Source organism: Anastrepha obliqua, chromosome 1 (assembly GCF_027943255.1).
Source record: "Anastrepha obliqua isolate idAnaObli1 chromosome 1, idAnaObli1_1.0, whole genome shotgun sequence".
Lineage (NCBI taxonomy): Eukaryota > Metazoa > Arthropoda > Insecta > Diptera > Tephritidae > Anastrepha > Anastrepha obliqua.
In genome coordinates this window covers 136,290,128-136,317,120 of record NC_072892.1, presented here as the reverse complement: position 1 = coordinate 136,317,120, position 26,993 = coordinate 136,290,128, and the positions used below count along the sequence as shown (strand labels likewise).

Here is a 26,993-nt window from a genome sequence, read left to right as displayed (position 1 = left end):
AACGTGAGACAATAGTTACAAGTTGTTTCCTTCATGAACAGACCTAATATAAATATATGTAATATTCACTTCACTCCACACTATCCTCTGTTATCGTTTATCGGTTTATTATAAAAGTCCCTGCCATTATGACATTTCTTGTTACGACACGGAAAACAGCTGCTAGCACAATAACGATAGTTATTATTATATTGAGAAAAAGATGAGCTTGCTCAGAAAGGTATAATAATAATTTAAATCAAATTCATTTACTATAGCTTTCACCCATTACAGTGTACACAGCAACTTCTGGTAGACACAAATATTTGTGCACAGGCAATTACCGCTACCAACGCAGCATTCCACACAAGTCCAGTATGCAGCCGCGTGCAAGCCGGTCGTTATCGAGTCACGACAAAACGTAATCGCCCGCTCACCTATGAAATGGCCAACCCACCCCATTACATTGCACATCGAAAGTCTTGGAATTCATGGAATACGTGTACGTATAAAAAATATTTATTAAAATTGCAATATGCTAATTTAAACAATATAACTTGCTCTCCACAGCAACGATGTTGGATGGACTACGCTCCTCGCAGACAGCCATTGAGGATTTGTTTGTACGAAAATTCATGACCGGTACTTGGCATGCCCTTATTGTTTCCGAAGTGATTATCAAAAGACAGCACAACATGATAAGAATAGCAGCCATTGTCCGCCAAGCAATAAGCCCTCGCAAGATGTACTTTCTTATTGGTTACACCGAAGAACTCTTATCCTATTGGCTGCAATGTCCGGTCACATTAGAGTTGCAAACAGTCGCGGATAAAACAGATGTTATATTCAAGTACATTTAAGTTCTTTATCTTAGTTACCGTATAGATGGAGAAATAAGCAGACGAAGTAACCAAATAAAGCGCAGCCCTACCAAAATCCCTTTATCAGTGCACAGTAATCTCGTTGTGATTCTTATTACTCTGCCAAGTCTTAATGGCTTTGTTAACAATGGTAGCATCTTGATCTTTAACCTACGATTATTAATGGTGATGAATTTTCAACTGAGCATACGTACAACTTTCAATAGCAAACCTGTTCAATTAGTGTTTTTAAGTTCGTCACTGAGTTGCAATTCAGTACACGCTTTCTCAATGCTTTGACTAGCTCCAAGAATATGAAAACGACTATCTTCCTAGATCCTCCACAAATTTTGTCCCATACTTTCACTAACGCTGTATCCGTGATGACTCCTGCAAAACACGTCACATACCATTTTTCTAAAATTTCACTGGAGTTAAAAACGCCTAGTTTATCTAAATGGCTGCAATACAGAAGCAGAATTATAATGAAAGTCTACTTGAATAAAAGCTTGATAAATACTTAAACATAATTTACAAAAGAATTTTTTAACAACAAACTTACTTGTTCAGTTCGATGTCTTCACGCTTCAACAACGTCTGTGTCAACTCTTTCAGCTTAGGGCACTCCTGTTCTATGCCCTTTGTACATGCAAAGAACTCTTTAGCTATCCAATATGTTTCCACATCATTGTCAAATATCTGCAGTAGCACGTTCACAATTTCCATAAAATTGTTGTCATCTTCAGGTGGACCAATCAACGGATGTAGCAATCGACCATTTTCCAAAAGCCACATTGTTTGTAGTACTTTACTTTTAGGCGTAGTCTTCTCGATATATTGCATCATAGTTACTGCGCGGAGCAAGTCCTCGTAGACGGCAGTACGTTGTTCTAAGATATAATCCATGGAGTTTTTATGTAGAGGCAACACGCCGAGTATTATACTCCACAATAGGCTGCGCTGTGCAGTGGGTACAGTGTAACTTAAACAAAACTGTTTTAATTTAGAGTGATTCCGTATATTGTCTTGGAGTAGTTTATTCAAAGATTTCTTTTCTTCTACAGAATAGCATCCTACTTTTTCATAGTAACTTGAGCGAAAATTTCGTTCGTCCATTGTGGTCAATCTTCTGTTCTGGTTATATGACCAATACACAAGTATGCGACGTAATGAAATTTATCCACTTAAAAAAATTGTCTAAAGTTGTATTCTACATTGTATTAATAACGCAAATTAGTGAACTTTTTCAGTCGCGAAGTTTTGTGCACTATTTAAAAAGATTTCTTCAATAAACTATAGGAATAAAAATGAGTAATCGATTTTTTAGTCATTAATATTTATATCGAGTAAACGATATGTCTATTACACAAGGTGCTTTTTAGGATGCATGAGAACTTTAAGTGCTAATGTATCGATCAAACAATTTATGATGTCTGTTAAGGTGACAATTCACACTAAATATGTTATTTTGTCCGTTCCATTCAGTTGTGAGTTACAGGGTGTTAACAATGGAGTTCAACAAAGCGTAAAACCGATACATTTTACAATTTTTCTTTGATAAAGGTGAAAATGCAAGCCGCTGAAAATGTGAATGGTGTTGTAACAGCTACTTACGAGCAATTTTGGTTTCGTCGATTCCGTTAAGGAATTTTTTAATTAATTAATTTTTTAATTTAAATAAAATGTCGCACAAATCACATAAATAATCGAAGTTTCCCGACATTTTAGTAGACGCAAGCGGTAAGAGCTAAAGATAGACTATAAAACGAGGAGGTAAAGATAGACTATAAAACGGTTTTAAACCATTTACGCAAAAAAAGATAAAAATAGTGGATTTCTTTTTCCCCAAACTAATATCAACACAGTTTTCTATTCTCGACTGTCAAATCATAGTTATCCATATCGATATTTCGCATGCAGCTAATGGTGGTCACACTCACCAACGTAAACGTACGCCCGTACGCCCGTATCAGCTCACAAGATAAAACAACTATCTATGATACTACGGAACGGAACGATGATGAGAATTCATTTAGAAGGACTCTCATTAGTTTCATCCTGTCAGCTGATACGGGCGTATGTTTACGTTGGTGAGTATGAGCCCCATAAAAAAACACCCGAGATGTGTTGCATACCAAAAAGATAATCTAGCATTTTATTGTAACAGAAACTATTCCATTTCCCATAAATGTTTGGGAAGCACTAACTCCAGTCCTTGACAGAATGCAGGTGAGGCCTTCCGAAAACCGCTACTGTTTTTCGCGATTTTGGTAACCGATGAGCAGATAAGCAAATAAAAGGAAGAGAGCGTGTTTGTTTGCAAATATTCCGTAAATGGTTTGGCAATGGATTTTTAAATTAAAGAAATTTTGAAAGCACCAATTATATAAATATAAATAAAATATAAAATGAAAAAAGTGTGTGTGTGTATATGATTTCTGGTTCATACAGGAAAAATTTTCTTACTTTACGATGCGGTGTTGTGCGTGTCGTTCATACAAGGCAAAACTCCGTTGGTTGCAATTGCTTTAGTTTTTAGTTTACAGTCAACAACAACATTAAGAAAAATGAAAACACAGTGAGTTGCTTATGCTCGGGAAGTATCCCTCGCCTAGCCTCTCCTCGTCTCGTCCTCTTCCACAAGTTATGAGTTGCTTCAATAAAAGTTCGCAAGTAATTTTTATTCCTTTCGTTTGTTTATCTACAGCATTGGCGTCAGCGCGAGTTCGAAAGGTGCAATCTTGTATTCTATCATTCTTGGGTCATTCCAAACTTTAAGCTGAAAAATGGGTAAGTTATGCATAAAAAGTTAGTAAAATTTATTATTTACAATACTAACTGGATATACTGAATTTATACTCATTAAAGTTTAACTTGGGTTCATAATTTTTGTAATAATATTATTTCTTTACGTCTGATGATTGTCGACGTACGCGAAAACGTAAGAGTTGCCCAACTTTCTCTATGTAAACGAGTTCACATAAATGCATGCATTCGTAGTCAACTGTCAAAGAGAAGTAAACGCCAACTGGAGCAACATTTTTTTGTAGACGTGTCTTTAATTGGCAATACTGTTGTTTCCGTGGCGCCGCAATCTGACGACGGATTCTTATAGAACTCGACAAAAGAAAACGAAATGAAGAAGTAAAATTTTTTGATATCTCGCTTAATTTTCAAGTAATTTAATGTTAAATTTGTCTAATTTAGCGAAAAGTTGGTGTTGCCATACACCTGAAATAAAAACGAAGTTCGTATGCAGAGATGTTCAGCAGAAGGTTCATTGTAAAACTGCAGTATTTTTTGCTCTAATTTTAAGTTGAGAAATAATTTTGAAAATAAAAACATACAACTCATTCAAACTTAAAAACAATGATATTAAGCGTATCTCAAAAAATAATAAAGTAATTAAAATTAAATTAATGAACACAGTATTTTTTGCGTAGAACTTCTTTTCGTGTGGGCGCCTTCGGCCGCGCTTCAAAAAAATAACCCTCATCAGTCCAACTCCGGCTACGCAATCCACAGTATTTTTGCGTAGAACTTCTTTCCGTGTTAAAACCATTGAACCCAAAATTAAAACATCATATGCGTGTATGTAGTAAAGAAGCACAATAACCCTCATCCCCAACATTAACACTAAACTTAAATACTTAATTTTTGTTCATATTTTTGTTTCAGGCATCCGGCAACACCATACTGTTGTCATTCCAATCTTCTTCTTATTCGCGTTTAAAATTGGAAAGTGACTGTATGGACAAATGCATTTGCATTTTATTTTAATAAAAATAATTCGAATATAAGAATAAAAATAAGTAAAAACACGCGTGTGAGGGTATATTTCGTGAATTTTAGTGAAGTGTTAAAAAATATATAGTGTAATGTGGCAAATTATAGTGAAGTTCCAAAGGGCATTTTGAGACCTTTTTTATTAAATATCTCGAGAACTAAGCGAGATATCAAAAAATTTTACTCATTCATTTCGTTTTCTTTTGTCGAGTTCTATAAGAATCCGTCATCAGATTGCGGCGACACGGAAACAGCAGAATCCCCCTTTAATTATGTGGATAATAAATTTTCTGAATTGCTGAATTGTAGCAAATCAAGTACATATTCATAGGAGAAGGGGAAAGTCATGACGTCACGCTCTCGAAGCCAGGTTTGTTTACAGTCAAATGAAGTTGAATGTTAAAATGGAAGAAAATAAAAACACTGCTTTGATTAAATGCAATTATTAATGACATTTATTATAAGACTTAATCAGTAAGACTTCATCAAATATGACAGAAAGTGTTTTCCAGTCACGTCAAATCGCTAACAAATCATTACGCGAGCGTAAAAGAATAATTAATGTAATCAAAAAGAGAAACTGCAAAGAGCTACGTACCAACTTTTTTTAAATTGGATTAGACAACGTCATCTGTGGTAATTGCATAGCTTAGGAAACCCTGTCACGTGGAAAATTGAACAGTACTATCGGCCGGCGCTTTCTCCAAGCGTTCTTCAAGATAAGCGCAAATATTTGACAGCTGAGTAATTAACGCAATTTTCTTGACGACTTCGTTAGTGTATTGCCAAAAATGATTGATTTGTGCCGGGAAAAGTGGGCTTGGTGGCTACTAGTCCTTTTAATAATACTGCCGGAACAGGGTGATTGTTCTGCTAGCAGCAATGAGTATATGAAACGTGAGCATTCATTGATACGGCCGTTCCAAGGTGAGTTTTATGCTTCCAATTGCGATTAATTTAATCGACGCAATTGAAATGAAGAAAATTAAATAAGGAAAGGCTCACGCACTACTCGATACTTTACGTTTTACAGGCATTGGTATAAATTTACCATATTGGGATTTTCTTGGACACACAATGGTAACTAGCAACTACATAAGACTGACGCCAGATTTGCAATCGAAGAGCGGTGCACTTTGGAACTACTCGGTAAGTTTTGCATAAAAAAAAAAAACGAAGCCAGGTTGCGAGGAACATATTAATGTGTGCTGTTTTATGCCATAGCCCGTTATGACACGCAACTGGGAGGTACATGTTACATTCAAAGTGCACGGAAGGGGAAATGAACTGTTCGGAGATGGATTCGCTATTTGGTATACCAAAGAACGTATGCAGGGAGGACCCGTGTTCGGCAGCAAAGACTATTTCTCCGGTTTGGCGGTGATATTGGACACTTACAGCAATCAAAATGGACCACACAATGTAAGACTAACCCAAATAAATGAAAAAATCAAATAATTGTCATACAACATTCTATTGTAATTCATGTAATAGCATCAACATCCCTACCTCAGTGCTATGATAAACAATGGCACATGGACATATGATCATGACCGGGATGGCACACACACACAACTGGCCGGTTGTGAGGTGCGTTTTCGTAATGTGGACTATGAGACACATGTGAGCATACGTTATGAAAATGACATACTCTCGATCTCCACGGATATGGAGAATAGAGGCGAGTGGAAGAGTTGTTTCGTGGTGAACGATGTTGAATTGCCAACGGGATACTTCCTTGGATTGTCGGCGACAACTGGAGATCTATCCGACAATCATGACATAATTGGTGTAAAGTTTTACGATCTTGATATAAATGTGACGGTGGGTTTTGCTTTCTGCCACAACATTACGCATTAGCTACATATTTTAAAGTTTTCCCATTTCTTTTGTCTTGCAGCCGGAAGAGATATCAGCACGTTCTAAAATTGTGCCGCGTGCGAAAACCTATGAACCGCCACGTGAACACAAAGACGATCCCAAGCCGGGCATGTCAAATGTGAAAATATTCTTCATACTTTTATTCGGCATGTTGGTTGCAATCGCTGGCGCCATTTTTGCGATCTCATACTTTAAAGAGAAGAATTCAAGAAAGCGCTTCTACTAAACACACTTACTTCCACTTCCACTGCACACGACAGACATCATAGACTTTTCCTTAGCAAAATATTTCAAATACATACATATATACATAATACAGAAACGACAAACAACATAAGCACACTCACACTTTTGTTGCAATGACACTAAATGCTAATTTATTGTGTATTTAATGTAAAATTTTGTCTATATACATACATATATTTTAATTTAGTACTGCTAGACAAATGCGGCATGAAAGTTGCTTCTAATGCAAAAGGGCGCATCTAAGTCATTGCGTTCATTTGGTATTACAAGTTTTCATACCGCACGGTATGAAGTTATTTTATCAACTACATTTACATGGATTTTTTTTATTCTAAACCATACAATTAGAAAGAAATATATAAAGTAATTGTAAATAAAAAAAAAACGTAAAAGTAAAAAATTACATGCGATATTCAATATGTTGGTGAGAAGGTATGTATCTGTGTATGTAGCACGATAAGAAACCTCTACAAAGAAACGCTTTACGAATGGACTTTGGATAAAGTGTGCGTAATTCCAGGTAAGAAAAAACAAACAAGCAGTTTTTTAATCCAATTTTATAATTTGATTGTATATATGTATGTTGCGTTTATCAGCATTAGAAATATTCCGCCTTAAGTTAGGTTAGGTTGGGTTCTTTTCTATGGAAATAAAACGCCGTTTTTAACATATTTTATTAAGCAGTTTTTATTACAGGTGTATGTGTATATGAAGGTATGTATGCAATTAGGTTTATATAGTAGATCTATGCTTGTACGCTTTTTCCAACAATGTATTATCGAAATATTACTTCTAATTATATATGTACGTAGGTGTTTTTATTTATTTATTGTAAGTATGTATGTAAGAATATTAATTGGAATCGAAGGAACATTCTTATTTCTGAAAATCTTTAATTTTTCTTTATTGTTTGCAATTTGTATTTAATAAATGTACGTGTTATTATTTGTAAGTCTTTATATTTTGAAACAAACTGCAACATATACATACAGGTATAGTAAAATTATAACTAACTTGCCGGTCGACTGACTAAAATCCAACTGGTTCGCTAATAATGAACGCGCAATGGCTGCGCAAATTCTTTGTAAATGGAAAACTGATGATTAGTACAAAGAAATAATAAATAAATAATGCGGCAGTTAACAGTTGGTTAATTTAACGGGCGCTTAATGCTTTGAAGCAACGTACCAAACAAGAGACTGCCTGTGCATAGCTTGGAAACATTAAACACTTATAAATGGAGTAACATTTTGATTAACATTCATATTTTATACTTTTTGTTATTGGGTGAAACGCCGCAACAAATTAAGTAAATTCACATTCTTTATATTCAAAAGAATCGAATTACTACAATGAAAGATTTGTGTTGGCTTATACTTTGTAATCATTATTTTTAATGACGAATTTTCAAATTTGTCTTACAATTTTTAAGTGCATTCGAACGCAACGCTCCAATTCGAATTTCATAGAAATATTTTAGAAAGATGCGTTCAAATGATGAAACTAAGATTCGTATTGTTTTTCTTTGCTGTTAACAATTACAATTACAGCTTACACTGAATAAAAAAAAAATAATAATAAAAATAGAAAAAACAATGTTGGCGCGAAATCTTATAAATACGCCGCATTGTACACATACAAAAAACGCTTATAAGGAAAATATGAACGCACAACACTTGTGTAACTATGTAAGTATGTATGTATGCCTTCTGTTTTATAACACTTTAGAGACGCCCATATACAATATGTAATTAAGTCTAAAAATTCAAGTCTTTAAAATTAGCGAAAAAAATTGAAGACTACAATGCCTTAATGCTAAGCGCTGCTACATTTTTTATACATTTTATTTTTATTTATTAATTTCTGAGAAATTTAAATATTAATATTTGGTTTGGATGAGAAATTCGACTTATTTTCAATTTTTAATCTTTTATTTTTTAGTTTTAGTTTTTTATTATTTAGCACGCCATATAGCAGCAAAGTATATATTTAAATATAAATGTATGTGCATATGTATGTATGAATTAACAACTAAACAGCCCAAACTGCAACAATATTAAAATCTACTCGTTCACAACTGATCGGCTTCTGGTCATTTCGATATCTTAACGAGCATCAACTGCCGCTTTGAACGATATTTGGAAAAAAAGTACTCGTCGTTGTTGTAGCAGCATAAACATTCTCCATACATGAAAGGGGAATGCTGCTGAAGTGACAGTCCTGGCCGGCTATAAATCCGGTTACGTAGAATCGACTGTCGTGGCAAAGCAGTACTTCGTTACCACCGGCTGTTATAATATTTTCAAAAGTTTAACACAAAATTATAATTATTAAGTAGGAATCTTGTCCACTGTTGGAAATCTTAAGTTGTTTTTTTCAGAAGCCGGTCCAATTGCGAACCAGCATTTTGACTCAATATTTTAATTTTAATTTATCTTTTCTGCAGCATAAATCTTACTAAAATCTGAATTGTTAAATAATAATAATTCAAGGCTAATAAAGAAATATAAATATTTATAACCACCTGAGTGTGTACACCAAGCGTGAGGCGCAAAGAGTGCCGGTAAATATGAACGAGCCGAATTTTTTTTTTTGACATTAAAGTCGTCTATTTAAGTTGGTGCGCTGGAACTTTGCTGAGTGAATTCCCACAAGTTTACATACAAATTCATAAAAAATTAAAGGGATTTAAAATGTTATAAGCGGAGTATTTCATGGAAATCTCAGCGCATAAAATATTTACATTATATTTCATATGTTTATGAATATCAACAAAGCGCATTGATGTGGCTGCTGAAACGCAGATTAATTTTCGAAGGACACATTCTACTTCATCATTGAAAGCTAAAAATAAATAAGGTTTTCCTACAGCCAAATCAAGGTTATGACGATATATGCAGGCGTGTGTTAAACTCATACTTAGAATTGCAATTCATCCTTCAAATGTCACTTTTGAAAGCAAACAAACATTGAAAAGAATCGTTTTGAGAGCCTACAAGAATTGCGTTGCCAAAATTATTTAAACTTAATTTATAATCTAAAAAACACTGGAAAAATAGTGGTGCAAATTTTTGCGTACATTTCGTTTTTATAAAACTTGAAGATTTTCAATACAAAAACAAAAAGTAAACAAAAACCAACACACCCAGCAAGAATTTAACTCCAGTAAAAGCTATTATATAAGCAATTTTGATATTTGATAATGAAAATTGATATATTTATCTGAGCCCAAACATTCAACAAAGTCCCGGCTACCTGAAACTTACTATTTAAGACATTAAAGCTAAAATTGGCATACTGTTTATATGGAGTGGCACACCTAAACAAGCCAAATAGCTACCTTAAGTATAAATAAATTTTGTTGATAAGCACATAATAAATATTAACGTTATCGAATAAAGGCAGGAGACGCCTTTGCCACAATGGAAGCAACGAAATCACGCGTACGGTGATACGGTGAGCCACTGACTCAGCGTCTACTTATTTGTATTGATTATAAAAATTATTAAATAAACGATTCGACACAAACAACATTTCGTGCACGCAGATAGACTAAACGACAGTTGACAAACAGTCAACACATTCTTTAATGCGGAGCATAATTACTAATATTGAAAAGCAAGAATTAAAGCTGAACTAAAGATTTCATGTGTTTCCCTTTCGCTTAGTAACGTAAGATTGATCGTTGAAAAAAAATTTAATTTTTTTTTCAAGTTGCAAGGGTGTTAGTAATACCCTATTGCATTGATTTGGCTGAACAAATGTATCAAAATGCTTTACATTTATGACAAAAAAAAAAAAGAAATTAGATACATATATGTATGTATGTATTTACATACGTACTATATATACTTTATATTTTATTTGATATTCGCGCGCGATTGCTTCTAAAAATGTTACGACTTCTTACCTTTCACTGTTTTTTCTAAACTATTTTGTAATTTGGCCTACAACACGGTTAAAACCCTCAGAGTCTTCCCTCAGTTCTAAAGCATTTTGTGGACTTTTCTAAGTGCTTTTTCTTTAAGTGTTCATGAGTTTACTTGACTACATTGATTAAACACTAACTTAAAAATACTTAAATGCGCTTAAGTGCTTGAGTTTTGATTAACTGATTTGAATATTTCCAATAAAAGGTTCATGTTGTTGTCATCGTGACAGGTCAATCAAATGGGTTCTAATGTTATCGACCATTTTGTCGGTCTTTCGCTCCACCCAACGTCAATCAGCGCATTTATACCAAAAATTTACTATAACACTACATTTATACAGTCCACTTGCGCTTGATTTGGGCTACCACAATTCACAGACCTCTACTGAACTCAATTACCATGTAAAAGTGTGCTAATTTTGCGGCTAATACAGGTTCACTTCGTTGCTTACTTTCTACCGCCGCGCGCCAACCCACCACCGGCGTTTACAGCAATTTTCGTTGATACATTTTGTAGTGCACCACCGACACCATTCGGCGTGTTATCGAACGTTGAGCTACGTATCAACGTTTGCTTCTTTTGCTGTTGTTGCTGCTGAGTTGCTCGTTGCACCGCCGCTTTTTTGGGCATATTTAGCGCGGGCGATGACTTCGTTTGCTGCGACTTCAATTTACTTACCACAGCCGTTGTGCCACGTGCCGCATTGGCGCGCGGCACTCTCTGCTGCTCCTGCTGCTTGCTCTTAGCATCATTCACACGCTTCCAAATATTGGCTATGCGACTTTGCGCTTGATTGATTTTCGCCGCTGCATTTTTTGTTGCATGCGCTGCCGCTGTTGCTACCGTATCGCGACTGTTCAGGTTCGAATTGCTGCGTGTTGGCGGTGTTGTAGCGGATACGCGTTTGACGCGTGCGGCGCTGCTGGTCACGCGTATGGCCGCGTTACTGTTGGAACGCTGTGGCATGCCGGTGCTACCTGTTGTCACAACTTTCCGCTGTTTTGGGGAGCTCGATTTCGCAGCTATTGGTATTTTGCGAGTGATCGCTGGCTGAGTGGACGTCGTTGTTGATTTCGAAGCGGCCACGGCGGTTGCACGCTTTGTTGGCAACTTCGAACTACGTTGCGGGCTACCGCCAGCTGTTGCTGTGGCTGGCGGTAATATCGCTTTAACATCTGATACAACGACAGGCACTTGACATGTCGTAATCGTAGGCTCCTCCTGCACAAATGTACCCTGACGGTCTAGTGAAGGTGGCGCTGCTCCCTGTTGAGTGGTTGTTGCTTGCGCACCAGCACTTACTTGGGTCTGTACTTTTTTCGGCGCTGGCAACCGCGTACCAGCCATCTCCGGCGCTACTACATTTGTATCGCGTTTACGGAGCGTATGAAGTTGCGCTGTTTTAGTTGGCGTCAAAGTTTTATTGGTAGCAATGCGCGTTTGGGGTGACATTGTACGTTGGTACTGTATGCTGTAGGGTGAAATGTAAATCGGTTTCTTGCGACCACGCACCGCCTTTGCCTGATCATTATTTGACACATCTTCGACCGCAGCTGGCTCAGTAGGTTTGGTAATACGCGCACGTGCCGGCGATTTAACTAAGGAATGCTCCTCAGATTCACTATTGTCAGAAGCGTCTTCCTCGCTTTGGTTGTCGTAATTTTCAGCGATACCGTATGTTTCGTGTTGATCATGGCAGGATTCGGTCTCTGAGTTTTGATCGCATTCAATGCTAGTACAGTCGCCACCATCTGGAACGCCTCTCACTTCTGCTGCTTCTGCTTCTGGCGCGGTTTTTGATATATTAATAGGCATATTTATGAATTTGAACTTTTGTGTCATGGCGCGTAGCGAACACATACTTTCCGAGGCGCAGTCGTCGGTGGATGTTAAAGAATATGGTCCGGCCGACTCATCTGCGCTGGCGTTGGCTTCATTAGCTTCCATATCATTACTTGCGATAGTGGTGGTTGTCTTTGCAGTTGAAGTATTGTAGACAATTGTTTGGGTACGATAACGTTCGGCATCTGAGCGTCGGCGACTGGAAGATCTGAAAGCAAAATAAATATAAAATATTAGAGACTTACGATAGGCATAGATATCACAATGGAACTGCGAAAGGTCTAAGTGTGTCTTTATGACAACCACCCTACCTACCTACCTACGATAGGCAACAGTTGGTATGCAGAAATTAGAAAATGGAAAAGGTTTGAAAAATCGAACAGCTAAAACTGTTCAAAATATGACGTATATGAATACCTAAAAATATTTTTAAAATATCAGACACGACTTGGATCCAAGGAAAGGAAACTGACGGCGCTCTGTTATTATTTACTAATAATTTAAAAAACTTGCATTTTCGTGGAGGGTACCTATTTTAATTACCATATGTGTGGCTGCCGTAGCCGAACGGTTGGTGCGGGACTACCATTCGGAAGTACGTAGATTCGAATCTCCGTGTCAGAGAAATGGCACCACTGGCGTGTATCGAGGTTATATTTAGTAAGGATGTAGCATCTCTTCGAACAACACACACACACCAAGTTTGTTGTTGTTGTAGCAGCTTACTAAACTCTGACAGTGCGGTGCAGTTACCGGTCGCCTTCATCTAACTCATCTAACGTAGACACACGCCTTCATATGATGGACATATATTGGGTATGTCGGAGCCGATTCCGGATAAGTAGGAGTTTAACCTGCTACAGTATTCAGAACGCCATTGGGCCAAAGTTATGCGGGTCTCGCGGGGCAGCTGAAGCTCTTCGCCTGCAATAGCTGGTGGTTGGACTCCTTAGATACCTTCGGTAGCACCTTAGGAGAAACTTCTTGGCAGACATCAGGAAGCATCCCGTAGCTATCCTGATTGCAGTATTTTGACATATCTGTAGCTTTATCCACTGCGAATTACTTGTGCCAGACGACCAGACAATACCTTTTTGGCCGTTCCGCGGGGAGAGTGGTAAATAGTGGTGAGTTGTTCAGTACGTAGGTGTAGCTGTGAGGCTACAAGTCGTGCATACTGCTATGCCGGTATAGCAGTACTCATGACGGCCAGACAGGCGCAGCATAGTTCGGAATCGGCCGGCCAATTGCTTTAAATGTCGCCAGCAACATTTCATTTTCATTGCCGCAAGTGATTTCAGGACTTTGTTGCGGTTTTGGACCTTAGTAGCAATTGCGCTTGTGTGCGCAGAAAAGGAGAGCAAACTATCAATGGTGACGTCCAAAACTTTGGGGGTTTTTACTGTCGGTATTGGTGTGTCATTGACTTTTACCTTTAGCTGCAGTTTGACCTCCTTTGTTTAAGTGGCCAAGAGGGTCGCCTTGGATTTAGTGATGGAAAGTTGGAGATTTCTCACAGTGCCATAGAACGAAGGACTGGTGAGATAATCGTTCGCTTAGGAGCACAAGGAGACCGGTGAGACTCCCTCTGGTGGTTGGCGGAGCTTCGATATGTATAAGTTGAAAAGCAAGAGTGAAAGGACACTAGCCTGAGGAGGTCCTTGTTTTATCCTCCTCTGTTCTGAGTTTTGATCTCTTAAGATGACTGACGAATGTCGACCACTTAAATAGTACGAGGACCACATCTTCTGTCCCGGCGGGAGGGTCGACTGTATAATATCATCTAGCAGCGTGGAATGGCTGACTGTGTCAAAAGCCTTCTTCAGCTGCAGCGCTACTAAGACGCGCTTGGATGTTTATGGCGGTGAGTGATGTGGTGGTGCTGTACACACTTCGGACGGCGCACTAGACAGTGCTAGTTTACGCACCAAGTTTCAGCCAGATCGGTATATTTCTTTGTGCTGGGCATTCGTTTGAATCGAGGAATTCGAGTGATTTTCTTTGCCCATCTTGACAACGCACCAGCTTACACCTCAGCAGGTATGATAGCAAAATTAATGGAAATAGTGTTCCAACTCGTTTTACATTACGCCTCTTATCCAGACCTGGCTATGACGAGAAATAAAAAAAGGTTAACCCCAAACCCACGGACTTTTCGAACGACCCTCGTATATGTTTCTGTATCAACTACCTATTTGACCTCGTTAGTCTGTAATAAACAGCTAAAATATACATACATACGTACATACCAGATTTTACTAATAATGATCCGTGTATTCCAAAATAAAATGAATTCCTTAAATATTTGTATATATAATCACTCACCCAGCGCTGCCTACAGTCTCCGTTTCGATTATTTCGATCTGCAAAGTCTCGTCTGACATTTGTGTTTCCTCCAATTTTAATCGCTGGCGTTCTTCCTCACTTACTGCCACATTTGAGGATATAGTGAAGGTGCGGTAACGGTCCTTGGCTACTTTTCGCTTCTGTTTTGGCGTCAATGTGCGTTTTTCGCCATTTAGCGGGGTTGGTGATGCAGCTGATTTCTGTGGCGTAGATTCCGCTGAACTAAATTCGCAGTCGTCTGTTGGCAGTGGTGTACTGCCAGCGCCACTGTGAAACGAGTTTTCTTCGGCGTCCATGTCGTGTGGCATTGTTTCGTAGCAACTTTGCAGCGTTATAGTGTTATCGTCATAATCACCACCCTCTACTTGACCGCCTGCTGCTGTCTCATAGTTTGAGGCTACTGATAGAGTGGTGGCCATACTGCACTCTGCATCCGCCACCTCCGATTGTATGCTTGCCACACTTATCATGGAGTCTAACAATTCGTCCATCAATGATGGTGGCTTGATGTTCTCCAGTAAATTGCAGCTCGAATTAACGCTTTCGGCGCTGCCGCTCAGGTGTGCGGGTAGTTGGCCTAGCGCGCGTTTCGCCACTAAACCCTGTGGTAGTGATTTACGCGGAAATTTAGGCGAGCGCATGATCATTTGGGGACTCTGCGGGGTGCTACTGCTACGCCTTTGTAAAACGCCAAGCGAATGGAAAGCGTTGGTCTGCGGTTCTTGATGGTAATAGCCAGACATATTGAGTGATTCCATACCCGATGGCGGACGTATATTGTCCAAATCTAAGCTATTGATGCTGAATGTTAAATCGACGCTGTCGTCATCGTCAGCACTAACGCTACCGCCATGCTGCAGATTCTCCGCTAGGGCGCGTGCTTCAATGGCGATGATGGTAGAATTTGTCATGGCTGCAGCAGCGGCTTGTGCTGCCGCGGCCACTGCGTTGCTGTTACTGCCATAGAACATATGATGGCCACCCAAAGAAAGCGCTGCTGATTGAACAGCACCACCCAACTGGAAATTGATGCCGCTACTGGTGGTCGACTCCTGAGTTTCATTGTAACAAAGTATATCTATGCTGCGTCCATCGTTTACCAATGTGTCCGTTTCGGTTTCCGTTTCCAATGAACTGGGTTGTGTGGCTGTGTCAGCGCGTTCGAGCATTAACAGTGAAGGTTGCGGTTGCTCCTCATTTATTGGAGTGATTTCAGCGAAGTCGTGTAAGTCTTTGTGATCTGCTTCTGTGGCCTGGTCTACGTCTTCGTCATCATCATCGTCGTTGTCATCGTAATTTAGTGATGCGACTATGGGTGCTGTAACGCTAACGCTGGGAAAAGAGACGTCGTCGTTAGGACAGGTGTCCTCATTCCAGGTGTTGTTGGAGTTCGAGGTGCCGCCAATGGATATACTGGCGCCACCCGACGCCATGCGATGTTGTTCAGCGACACTACCCTCCGCCAAAACGCTTGTGGCGTTAGTGCGCAACTGTTCAGCAGATGAGACAAACTCCAGTGTTAGGCGCTCCACAGATTTTAGCATCAAATCAGGATCTTTGTGCTTTTGTGATGTTGTTAGTGGCGGTGAATTACGCGATTGTCGCATTTCTAGCGAGACAGTGGTCTCAATTATGAACGATTCATTCGAATCATCACTGGTCACAGTATTATCGAACGATACCGATGGACTATTCAACTCTTCGTGTGCCGACGGCTGGTCGAAGTCAACCGGTTGATCCTCCTTATACCCAGTATCGTTCATTTTCTGGTCGGTTGCTGCGTTCACGTGATTTGGAAGACTTACGTCGCTGTGTGCTGTGATGGTGGTGTCCATCGCTGGACTTCTTGCTGCGTCTATGATGTCGACGTTGTTGATGTCCTTCGTTTCCCAACAATTCACGCTGCTGCAAGAGTTGTTGGTGTCGGTGCACGTGTTGCTGTTGTTGCTGTTGCTGCTGCTGAAGGTGGTGGTGAAGTGACTGTTGTAGCCGGTGTTGTTCATCTTTGCTACGTCTGGAGCTGCTGTGCTGTGCACATTTGAGGATAAAGTAGCCGCGTGTGGGTGACACAGCACCTGTGCAGCCGCAGACGTAGCCAGCACGTTTTTTGACCCGGTCCCGGTGCTGTGACTGACATCGCCACCAATAAATATGGGCATAGGTATTGAATTTGTGGATTTGTCAGCAGCATATTTTGCTGCAACTGTTGCGCTGCCTACACTACTGCTGTGGCTGTGGCTGTTGCTGCCAATCTTTTTCGATATACCTGTGTTAATGCATTCTAAGAGTAGTTTTTCATCTTTGCGCTCACGCTCACGTAAATGACGATTGACAGTAGTTGTTGTGGCTGTTAGAGCCGTGGACATGTTTGTTGGCAACGCCATTGGCTTAGGTTGTGCGTGCAATTGCAATGGTAAAGAGTCAAATTGTTTGAGATTCGGATTCGATTGAGTTGTGCCACTACCTCCACGGCGATTATTCAACATGTGTTGGCGGCGGTGATTGGCACCGTCTCGGGTAGGCTTATGCATTCCGGTTCGTATGCACAGCTCAAATAATGATTTGGCTTGATTATCATTGGAGTCACTCGAATCCACCGAACTATACGAGTCATTTCCATTTTGGTAGCGATGAGTTGTAATGGAAGTATTGCCAGCACCGACGTCGGACGTTTGCTGCTCCTGACGCTGGTAGTGTCGCGCTGTGGCGCTTGAGTTGAGAGAGGATGACGAGGTGGCCGCATTGATGGGAATGGGCTGTGAGGCGGACAGTGATGTGCGCTTGTTATTGTTGTTGGTTTTCGATGTGCTACTGAAACCAAGGTTTGATTTCGGTCTATTGCAGCCGGCGGCAATAGCCTGATTGACGCGAAAAGTGAAGAGAAAATAATTAGTATGAGCTTTGGGAGTTTATATCTATGGATGTTAAGTGATTAATCACCTGACTTAACAAGTTCGTATCGTCTTCAGAGTCTATAGACAAGGAACTAAGTGAGTCGTCCTGCCATTTCTGTTCCATGCATGCACCCTCTTCATGCACCACTGCGACAGCTGCCTCGGATTCGGTATTCGCTGGCAAGTTTGGCGCGTTTTCGACGCTAAGATGGGGAAAGGTTATTAAATAAATTATAAAAAATTGCAAAAGCAAATAGCAAAGGGTACATTTTTTGTATGGGAAGTGACTAGTTTTCTACTTTTATAAATTATATCGAGTACATGAACATTATCCTAAGTAACATACCTTAGTTTGCTGCTCTTTAGTTGAACGGCGGGTCCCACTAAGCTGGAGCCCACCGTCAGATTTGACAAACCCGAAGCCACAGAAAAATTGCATGGCGAGTTTTCGATTAAAAATTTATTCGTTTCGTCTGCGACAGGCAAATAAGGCGGCAAGATATTACCACCGCGTCGCAGCATTGCTATTGGATCTGCCACGCGTGATGACATCATCGCTCTATGTTGCACACTTGTGCCACTTGTATGCGGCTTTGTCTGCGCAGTTGGCTTTTTCATGCCTACTTCTATGCATTGCTGCAACAAGTCAAACGATTGCCCTGCTGCACCACTCTCAGAGGCGTTGGATGACACGTCATCGGATAAAACAAGCGAGTGTCGGTTATCGGACTCTCCCATAGCCGTTGTGGGAGGCGGCTGTGGCACTTTCAATTCTTCCATATTGTTGCTGGAGCAAATGGAAATCGCCGACAAGTTGGTATTACTGCCGACCTTTGAGAGCAATGCCGGAGTATCTTCCGTGTAGTAGTGCTTTGGCTCATCGGCTGTCAACTGAGAATCTGTACCCTTCTGACCACTAGTTGTGTTTGCCATGGACTTCTTTGATGCCGCAGCAGTTATAGTTGTACGATTCATGCCCATATTGATGCAATTGGCGAGCAATATGTCATCGATGTTGTTAACGGCCTCTTCTTCCTCGCCTTGAGTAGTAGGTATGGGGAAATTAAAAAAGATTCATAATAAAAAAACATTAAAACTTTAAACAAACCTTCTGATACGATGGCTTGCTGGCCAATGTTATCACCCTCCACCGGTGGTTCTCTGGACGGCGGCAAGCTGATTTCATCATCCAAAATGCTCAGATTACTCAAACTGGTACGACAAGAGAATTGCGCTGGCGTATTCTCGACGTGGAACGTGCTTATATCATCTTCGAAGACGCTACACAGCGGCCGCTTAGTGTCTTCACCCACGGCAATGCCACCACGTAGCCCAATAGCAGCGCTACTAGAAGCAATACCGACAGCACTGCCGCGCGTGGGTGCCAACGGCGAAACGCTTGGCGGAAAGCCACCTATGCCACCGCTGCTGTTAACGTGGCCGGAATTGCTATTGCGACGCGGCGATTGCGGTAGGCTCTGTGTAGGCGAGTCGGGTATTTCCGAAGGTGAAATGACGCCGCTGGCTAAGCGACTGAAATCGCTAACGACGGAACTTTTATCATCGCAAACACCAATCTCTTCTTCACCTTCCTCCACCAGCGAATCCATTGAGCTGTGACGCGAAAACATTAGGGGCGTCTCTTGTGCTGAATTAATTGCGGTAGCGTTGCCGCTGGTTTGTGCAGCGGGCGCAACTCCTTGCGGCAAAGGTGTAGCGGCAGGGCGTGCAACAGGTTTAGCATTCTCTTTTGTTGAATTGGTCGTGTTAGCTTTCATTTGGACAGCTTTGGCATCCTTTGTGTTCGATTGCTGTGTTGGTGGCGACTCATCCAAACTGCTGAGGGACTCGTAACGGCTAAAATAACCCGGTGTGCCCTCTTCACAATAGTTAATCGGCTTCTCGGGTGTGTAAGAGCCCGAACCGTATGCGGTGTTTCCTTGTGCGCCTGTGTTGCTAGGCATCTGTTGTACTCTTTGGTATTTTTTAGGTTTTTCTGTGGTTTTCAAAGCCTCTACTTGTGAGCCAGCTTCTGATTTAATGACTGCTTGTCGTAAGTCTGTGACCGACGCGGCATTAGATATGACATAGGGTGTGTCTTCAGTTTGGTAGCATTTCACGGTATCCTCAAGTATCAGCAGTATTTCATTCCCATTACTAACCACTGCCTGACCGCAATTTGGCGGTGCAGAAGCTGGTAAGGTATCGGCTGGGGTAACTCTTGCGCTGGCACTGTTAATACGATCCGCCCGCACATTTGGTAACACATCCAGATCCGACTCAATTTGGTGCTCGGCATACCGCAAACTGAAGTCAGTCGGCTGATCTAAGTCAGTCTCCTGATATGTGACGTTAGTGGTGCTGTTCCCTGCACCTTGCACCTCAGTTGTGCGCTCATCCGGAGTTTTGGCATCTTTTTCACAATATTTGGCCGAATAATCGATTGGCTGTTCAACCTCAGTGGCTTCCACATCATTCTCCAGCGAATAAGCGGCTGCTGCAGCTGCCGCAGTGTACGGCAACTTTTTGCGATTGGCGTCCGAAGCCGAATGAGAGCGCATTAAATTCTCGTAAGTGGTATCTGATTTCGCAGAGAAGACGGAGTCGCGGCTTTCGCTTTTCGTCAGCATAGCGGAGCGTGTGAGTCTCGCCGAAGTGCCTGGTGGCACCGTACCGCCTATGTAACGCTGCCGCTGCGCATGCATTACAACGCTCAAAGTGGTATGTTGGTGGAGTTGGCCATCTTCCTTTGTCACACCGGTATTACCGCTTATGTCTAAGTTGTCGCAGGTCTCGGCATGCTGCTTACCGCCTAACTCCTGTTGCAGGGCTTTCTGCTTGCGCGCATTCAATGTCGGCAGTTTTCGTAAGCCCATTGAACGCGCAATTGGATCAAGTGGATTTTGACTCTGCACTGCCGGTCGAAAGTTGAGTAGATTCTTGAGCGCCGAAGCACTACCCTCAGAGATCATAGCGTGCTTTGAGTGTATAAGCGAACGCAGCATTGGCACGGCCCCGTTATCCCATAGGAATTTCTGATCCTCCGGGCAACGTGCCGATAAATTCCACAAAGTGCCGCAGGAGTTGCTCACCACGGTTAAGCTTTCTGACTTTAGCTGCTGCAGTAGTATTGAGAGACAGTTGCGTTCGCGCAGTATTTGACGGTAGTGTTCGCGCACAGCTATGTGACTAGAGACGTTGCGGAGTATACCGCCTGCATTTTCTATTATCTTCAACGTTTTGCTTGGTCCTTCGTAGGTCAACATGTCAACAAGGAAGGCGAGTGCACCATCCACAGCACAGAATTCCGCCTTGTTGGTGCTGCAATGTGCCGACAGATTCCACAACGCAGACAATATTGCTTTGAGCGTGTTTTCACTCTTATTTTTCATTGCCGCACGCGCTAGTGCGGTCACTGTTCCGATTTCATTCAACACTGCCTTCATATTGCTGTCGGCGCGCCATGATAGATTGCGCAATACGCTAGCGGTTACCTGCAGCAAATCGTCCGGTGCCGAATCCAGCTGCGCCACCAATGCCTCCATGAATATTTTCTGACTGCAAAGATAAGCCTTGTTGTGTTCATCACCGAAAGTCAGATTTGTAAGCGCCATTAGCGCGTAACGTCGCAGCGAATTGCAGCACTGATCCTCCGGTTTTGGTCCGTGCACAGCGTGATCCAAATGCACCAAATTCGGTATTGCCTGTAGTGCACCCAGCTCGCACATAGCATGCCGGTGTTCCTCGTCGAAGCTCACCTTCATCAATGATGAAATAGCCGCCAACGGATGCCGTTCTGAGTCATCAGCAATTGCCTCGCCACCGCTCTGCAGCAGAGTTTTCAAAAAATTACAATAATCTAGTATCTGTTCGAGCAAACGTAGCACTTTCGTTTCACGTCGCGCGGTCTTCTCATCCAGATGGCTATGCACGACGTTATGTAATGCCATAGTAGAGCATTTGCGTACACTATCATCGCCATCGGAATGCATCATCTGCACTAATAGCGGCACACAGCCGGCACGTCGTAGCGCGCTACATGTTTCTGGCGTGCGCGACAATTCAAGAAATTTCTTAGACATTTCCGCCGGGTCATTGGAGCCCAGCATCGAGAGTAGCGAATACACACACTCCACCTTCGGACCAAGACGGTCGACATCGACAATGTCATCAACCCCAAGCGCGCTCTTGTCGTCGCCGACACCACCTGTATGGGCCATTGGCAAGCTGCCATAAAGTCTGTCAAAGCTGCAACTACCGCTGCCACTGCTACTCGCCCAGGCGCCGCCTTTCGGTATGCTGCGCTGTAATGCCGGTGGTGGCGACGGCGTTTCGGCGCTATGTAGAAAACGCGACAAGGTGTACGAAGAAGTTAAGTCCTTGCTGCGCTCACGTGAAGTACGCGAACTCGACATGCTGCCGCTGTTGTTACTGCCGCTACCACCGCCATAGCCACCACGATCCAAAGAGCTTTTACGGCCACCACCACTGCTGTTGCTGCAGCTTTTCAACATTTGGCCTGCACTAAGAGCGGACTGTTGCTCTTCTTGTCGTTCGAAATTACGGTCTAGACTGCGATGCTCGCGCCGTAGGTCGTGGTCAGCGATTGTCGCAAGTAGCATATAGTCTGGTGGTATTGGATTCTCGTCCAAGAAATGCTTTGGTTTTGTAAATGCGCTCTTACCAATACCACTTGGCAAATTCAATGTGTTGTCATCCTGTGTGAATTCCTTCTTTGTATAACCACTGGCTGCCAACTCGTAGTCGCTAATCTCGCCGTCACGCTCATACTTCTTATCCATTTTCAATTGCTCACCGCTACTAGTGCCTGTGGTCTTGGGATCGATTTTTGCGCCAAAAGTTAGCACGCGTTCAAAGTCGGCAATCATTTCGGGTGGTGGCATGGCATCGTCCAAAAAATGAGGCTTCTGTGTGGGCAGCACCTCATCTACATCCACGTCGACTGCAACATCCACATCGGTATCGTCAATGATACTGTTGGCATCATCGTCATCATCCAAATCTGGCGTAGCGTTCAGTTTCGGCTCGCACTTATTGCCACGATGTGACGCAGACGGCGACGGCGATAGCATTGTTAAGCGCTTCAAGCAATTTCAGCCAAATTTCGTTAAATAAAAATACACGCACACGCGTCTGTAGCGTTGGCTGCACAGTTCAGCCTAATCTTCCATATTATCCAACGTTGCAACGGCAACTGTAAAACACACAGGAATATCTATAAGTAGACATTAGACATGTAAATGGCCAAAAATATATAAAAATAATGAGCTGTGATGCGGCTATTTTTAAATGAGTTCACACGTTAGTTTTTAAATTTCTTTTTCAATTAGTTTTTTGTTTTTTATTCTTAGTCTCATTTCAATCGAATGGGCTCTGAGGAATACACATTTGCTCATACTCTCCTCTACTGCTCTAACTAAGCTTGCGCATATCCATTAGGCAGCTATACACAGACGGCAAAAAGATAAGAAAAAATTGTTCAACAATCTACTAGGTTGTTCAATAAGTTTTTCGGTTCGATAAAAAAACACAATTTTATGGTTTGAAATACACTTTATTATTCAGTATAGTCTCCCTGAACATAGGTAAATACACTTGTTCCAACGAGATTCCAATTTATGAATTTCATCCGTAAAGTGAGAATCTGGAAGGGTTGCAGAATACGCTTCCACAGCTGTTATGACACCAACAATTCAAGGCTTTTAGCCAATGTCAAAATGCTTTGTTGTTGTTGTTGTAGCAGCAAAAACATTCCCTATACATGTACGGGGAGTGCTGCTGGAGTGACAATCCTTGGCTGAATACATAGTAAGTCCGAGTCGTTGCGGTAACGTAGAACCGACTGACGGGGGAACGTCAAAATGCTCTTGTGACTCGGTGATTTGTCGTCATAAAAAATAATTTTTTTCTCTTGCAAACTGGGCCTTTTTTCACGAATTTTTTCTTTAACTGGTCCAAAAATGTAGAATAATATTTATAGATTTTATTGTTCTGCCAGTTTGCAAGTAATCGACAAACAAAATTCCTTTCGCACAACAAAAAACATCCTCCTAACCGATTTCTGGACCCGAGCTTCTTACGAAACCGAAGAACTAGGTTCACACCACTCGTTGGCCTCTTGTTTTTATTTTGGATCAGTGATAGACCCAAGACTCATCCGTAGTGACGCATAAAATCCACTTTATCCTTTCGAAAATGCTCTAAATGTTGCTGAGAAAGTCTCATTCGAATGTGTTTTTTGTTCCATTATTAGCGAATGCAGGACCCTTTGTACACAAAGCTTTCTGAAACCAAGTAGTTCAGTGGAAATATTGCTTACATTGCCCAATGATATGCCTGGGGCTTCTACTAAATCTCTATCAGTCCCTAGATGATTTTCCAATAAGATATCCTGTATTTTTTCTACGATTTTTGGTGTTGTTGCTGTTTTTAATCGTCTTCAAGGCTTGTACGATCAAGTTTGAATTCAGCAACCCATCTTTCTACTGTACTAATTGATGGCGAAAAGACCTTCTACACTTTCAACATTCGTTCACAAATTTCCTTTGCTTTTAAACCTTCCAAAAATAAAAATTCAATCACTGCACGATATCTGATTTTTTCCGATGTCTTTGTTAACAAAGAACGAAGTGACAGATTGAAATTAAACTTACCATGGTGAAAAGATTTTTAGATTTGTACTACCTAGCATACCGTTATTCGGCTCTGAGCGAATTTGACAGATATGCAAACGTCGTAGAATGACGTAGAATCCAAAGTTCCCCTCCATTTTTTCCCCCTCATACCTAAGCAAACCTTGGAAACTTCCCATAAGTTAATTTGAAGAGTGTACTAATATAACAAAAAAAAAATGCTGGCTAGTAGCGATGCTGTCTCTTATAGGCCTAAAAACTTATTGCGCAACCTAGTAAATGACAGAGTAGAGCACAAGAACTACTTCAACTACTTCGAATGTCTGCTCGGCGTGAGTGTCGAGCTTCAGTTGTTGCTGTTGTTACGAGTACGTGTTAGAAATCTTCTTGGTATTACCTCCTTGCTTTACCTGTTAGAATAGGTTCACACACACATACATATATAAACGTACATATGTCCGCAATCTACTGGAAGCATATCCAAATTGAAGCAACACAACATAAATCACTAATCTCTTCATCGCTCATGAATGTGTCATTGATGGCTCCTTCGGTACTAACACACCTATACACGAGTACTCGCATACCTATTTACGTGCCTTCCTCAGTTTATATCGCATTGGTGGGCTCAACAAGACAAAGACATTAAGCTATAAATAAATACAAATATTATAGAATATAAACTATTAAATATTCTATACCTCTGTGTAATTTTGACAGAGATCAATGATATATTCTTATGTACATATACCTAACCATGTACAGGGTGTTCTTTTTAACTTTTGGAATTTGAACTAGCACATTTTTTTGGACAATGGCAGCTAAAATAACATTCGTGTTGTGTCAGAAATTTAGTTTATGGCTATACTTTCACGAAAAGGCTGTTTTCTCCTTGAACAAAGTTTGGAAATTGTCAAATCTTAATTCAAGAGGTCTGAAATCTTATCGAAAGATCATGTTTCCATAGCAACGGCTATGTTAAGAACAGAATTGTCACATTTGACAGTCAGATTATTCACACATTGTTACGGAGACGCCGATACGTTCATAAGAATTGTTTTTTTTTTTTAAATTAGCAACTACTGGACATCGTTCTAGCCAATGGCGAACAGAACCACGACGACATTTGTGATCAGATCTTTGCTTGTCACACGAGGCTATCGGTGTCGAAAAAAATATTAATGGAGTCCTAGTACAGAAACGAATGGGAGGCCCTTCTTCAAAGAACGATATTACACAGCACTTAGGTGCATATATAAGGTGTCTTTCAAAAGTGATGCCTAAAGGTTAGTAGCGAATAATTCCTAGGCGGTATCCTTTTTTGCGATGCCGGAACTTTATGACGGTGGCCGCCGTAGTCGAATGAGTTCATGCATGACTACCATTCGGGAGTGCGTAGGTTCGAATCTCTGTGCATGAAACAGCAAAATGATAGAAAAAGTTTTTTCTAATAGCGGTCGCTCCTCTCTTCATAAAAAACCATTTACCGTTCGGGGCCGGCTAAAAACTGTAGGTTTCTCCATTTGTGGAACAACATCAAGACGCACACCACAAATAGGGGGAGGAGCTCGGCCAAACATCTAACAGAAGTGTATGTGCCAATTTTTTATTTGGAGATTAGGTAGGAAAATTAAGTTGTATTGAAGAATAAATAGGTATATAAAACTCGTAAACTGATTATCAACTTTTTGATTGCACGTCTAACTAGGCCATTTATTTAGCAATGTTAAATACATTCTGTCAAAAAAATATCGGGAATTGTTCATTTAAAAAGTGCGTGTTACATATGTCTAAATTTTTTTTTGCTGGAATGTTGGTACAACTGTCCTCTATATTGTCGCAGAGTTTGAACCTGATCTGACAATTAGCTTGTTTTGGCATTTAATTATATCAGTCAACCGCAGGTGTGCTCTGCGATTTTCACTATGGATAAAAATATCGAACAAAGAATTTGTCCTAAATTTTGTGTTTTAAACGGGATTTCGTGTGCCGAATCGTTGAAAATGTTGCAGAAAGCCTATGGCGAGTGTACTTTATCAAAAACGCGGTACATGGGTCTACGAGTGGTATAAGGTTTTTGGTCGCCCATCAACGTCTTCAACACATGAAAACGTTGACAAAGTCAAGGAAATGGTGCGGGAAAACCATCATTTAAGTTTGAGGGAGGTAGCTCGTGACCTTAGCGTGTCTCACGAATCAATTCGCAACATTTTACACCATCAGTTGGGCATGAGACCCGGGGCTGTTCGACTCGTTCCTAGAGAGTTGCATTGCTTTCAAAAAATGCATCGGAAGAAGGTGGCTGAAGACATTCTTGAGCAAGTGAATTCGGGCCCAACGTTTATCCAGCGCATCATAACAGGTGATGCGACGTGGGTATGAGTTTGACATGTAAACCAGTCAACAGGTGGCTGAATGGGGCTATTCACATGAGTTGAAACCCAAAAAACCACGTCAAAGATGGTCAAAAGTGAAAGTCTGCTACTCGTTTTTTTCCGATTATAATGGTTTTGTGCTCTCGGAATTCATTCTAAATAGTTCTACCGTAAATAAAGAATATTATTTGGAAGTTAT

At 41.0% G+C, this 26,993-nt stretch overlaps 4 protein-coding genes across 6 annotated transcripts in view; 2 read left to right on the top strand and 2 right to left on the bottom strand.

Moving 5' to 3' along the window:
* The first annotated feature begins 122 nt into the window (after window positions 1-122).
* On the top strand, window positions 123-937 carry LOC129236278 (28S ribosomal protein S24, mitochondrial). The gene is made up of 3 exons (XM_054870568.1): window positions 123-220; window positions 274-481; window positions 550-937. Exons 1-3 carry the CDS (start codon window positions 203-205, stop codon window positions 837-839), a joined length of 516 nt encoding a protein of 171 aa, XP_054726543.1. The 5' UTR covers window positions 123-202; the 3' UTR covers window positions 840-937.
* On the bottom strand, window positions 468-2,121 carry LOC129236277 (TBC1 domain family member 7). 2 transcript variants are annotated; one of them, XR_008581649.1, is made up of 4 exons: window positions 1,402-2,121; window positions 1,072-1,300; window positions 858-1,010; window positions 468-767 (listed from the first exon to the last, which is right to left on the bottom strand). XR_008581649.1 is itself a non-coding variant. In XM_054870567.1 (3 exons), the coding sequence occupies exons 1-3, from the start codon at window positions 1,953-1,955 to the stop codon at window positions 924-926; spliced, it is 870 nt and encodes a 289-aa protein (XP_054726542.1). In that variant the 5' UTR covers window positions 1,956-2,121; the 3' UTR covers window positions 468-923. The 2 variants fall into 2 exon arrangements, 1 of the variants encoding a protein (XP_054726542.1); XM_054870567.1 differs by having other exon boundaries at window positions 468-1,010.
* A 3,207-nt stretch (window positions 2,122-5,328) lies between these two features.
* LOC129236276 (vesicular integral-membrane protein VIP36) lies at window positions 5,329-7,115 on the top strand. The gene is made up of 5 exons (XM_054870566.1): window positions 5,329-5,552; window positions 5,659-5,774; window positions 5,850-6,047; window positions 6,120-6,449; window positions 6,526-7,115. The coding sequence occupies exons 1-5, from the start codon at window positions 5,417-5,419 to the stop codon at window positions 6,730-6,732; spliced, it is 987 nt and encodes a 328-aa protein (XP_054726541.1). The 5' UTR covers window positions 5,329-5,416; the 3' UTR covers window positions 6,733-7,115.
* A 306-nt stretch (window positions 7,116-7,421) lies between these two features.
* LOC129236275 (adenomatous polyposis coli protein) overlaps window positions 7,422-26,993 on the bottom strand; it is a 41,647-nt gene continuing 22,075 nt past the window's right edge. For both annotated transcript variants that reach the window (XM_054870564.1, XM_054870565.1), the window contains exons 2-6: window positions 18,875-22,981; window positions 18,113-18,806; window positions 17,813-17,969; window positions 14,852-17,730; window positions 7,422-12,734 (exon numbers count right to left, since the gene is read on the bottom strand). In XM_054870564.1, the coding sequence (XP_054726539.1) occupies window positions 11,132-12,734; window positions 14,852-17,730; window positions 17,813-17,969; window positions 18,113-18,806; window positions 18,875-22,859 (9,318 nt within the window). In that variant the 5' untranslated portion in view covers window positions 22,860-22,981 and the 3' untranslated portion in view covers window positions 7,422-11,131. The remainder of the gene's footprint in view (window positions 12,735-14,851; window positions 17,731-17,812; window positions 17,970-18,112; window positions 18,807-18,874; window positions 22,982-26,993) is intronic.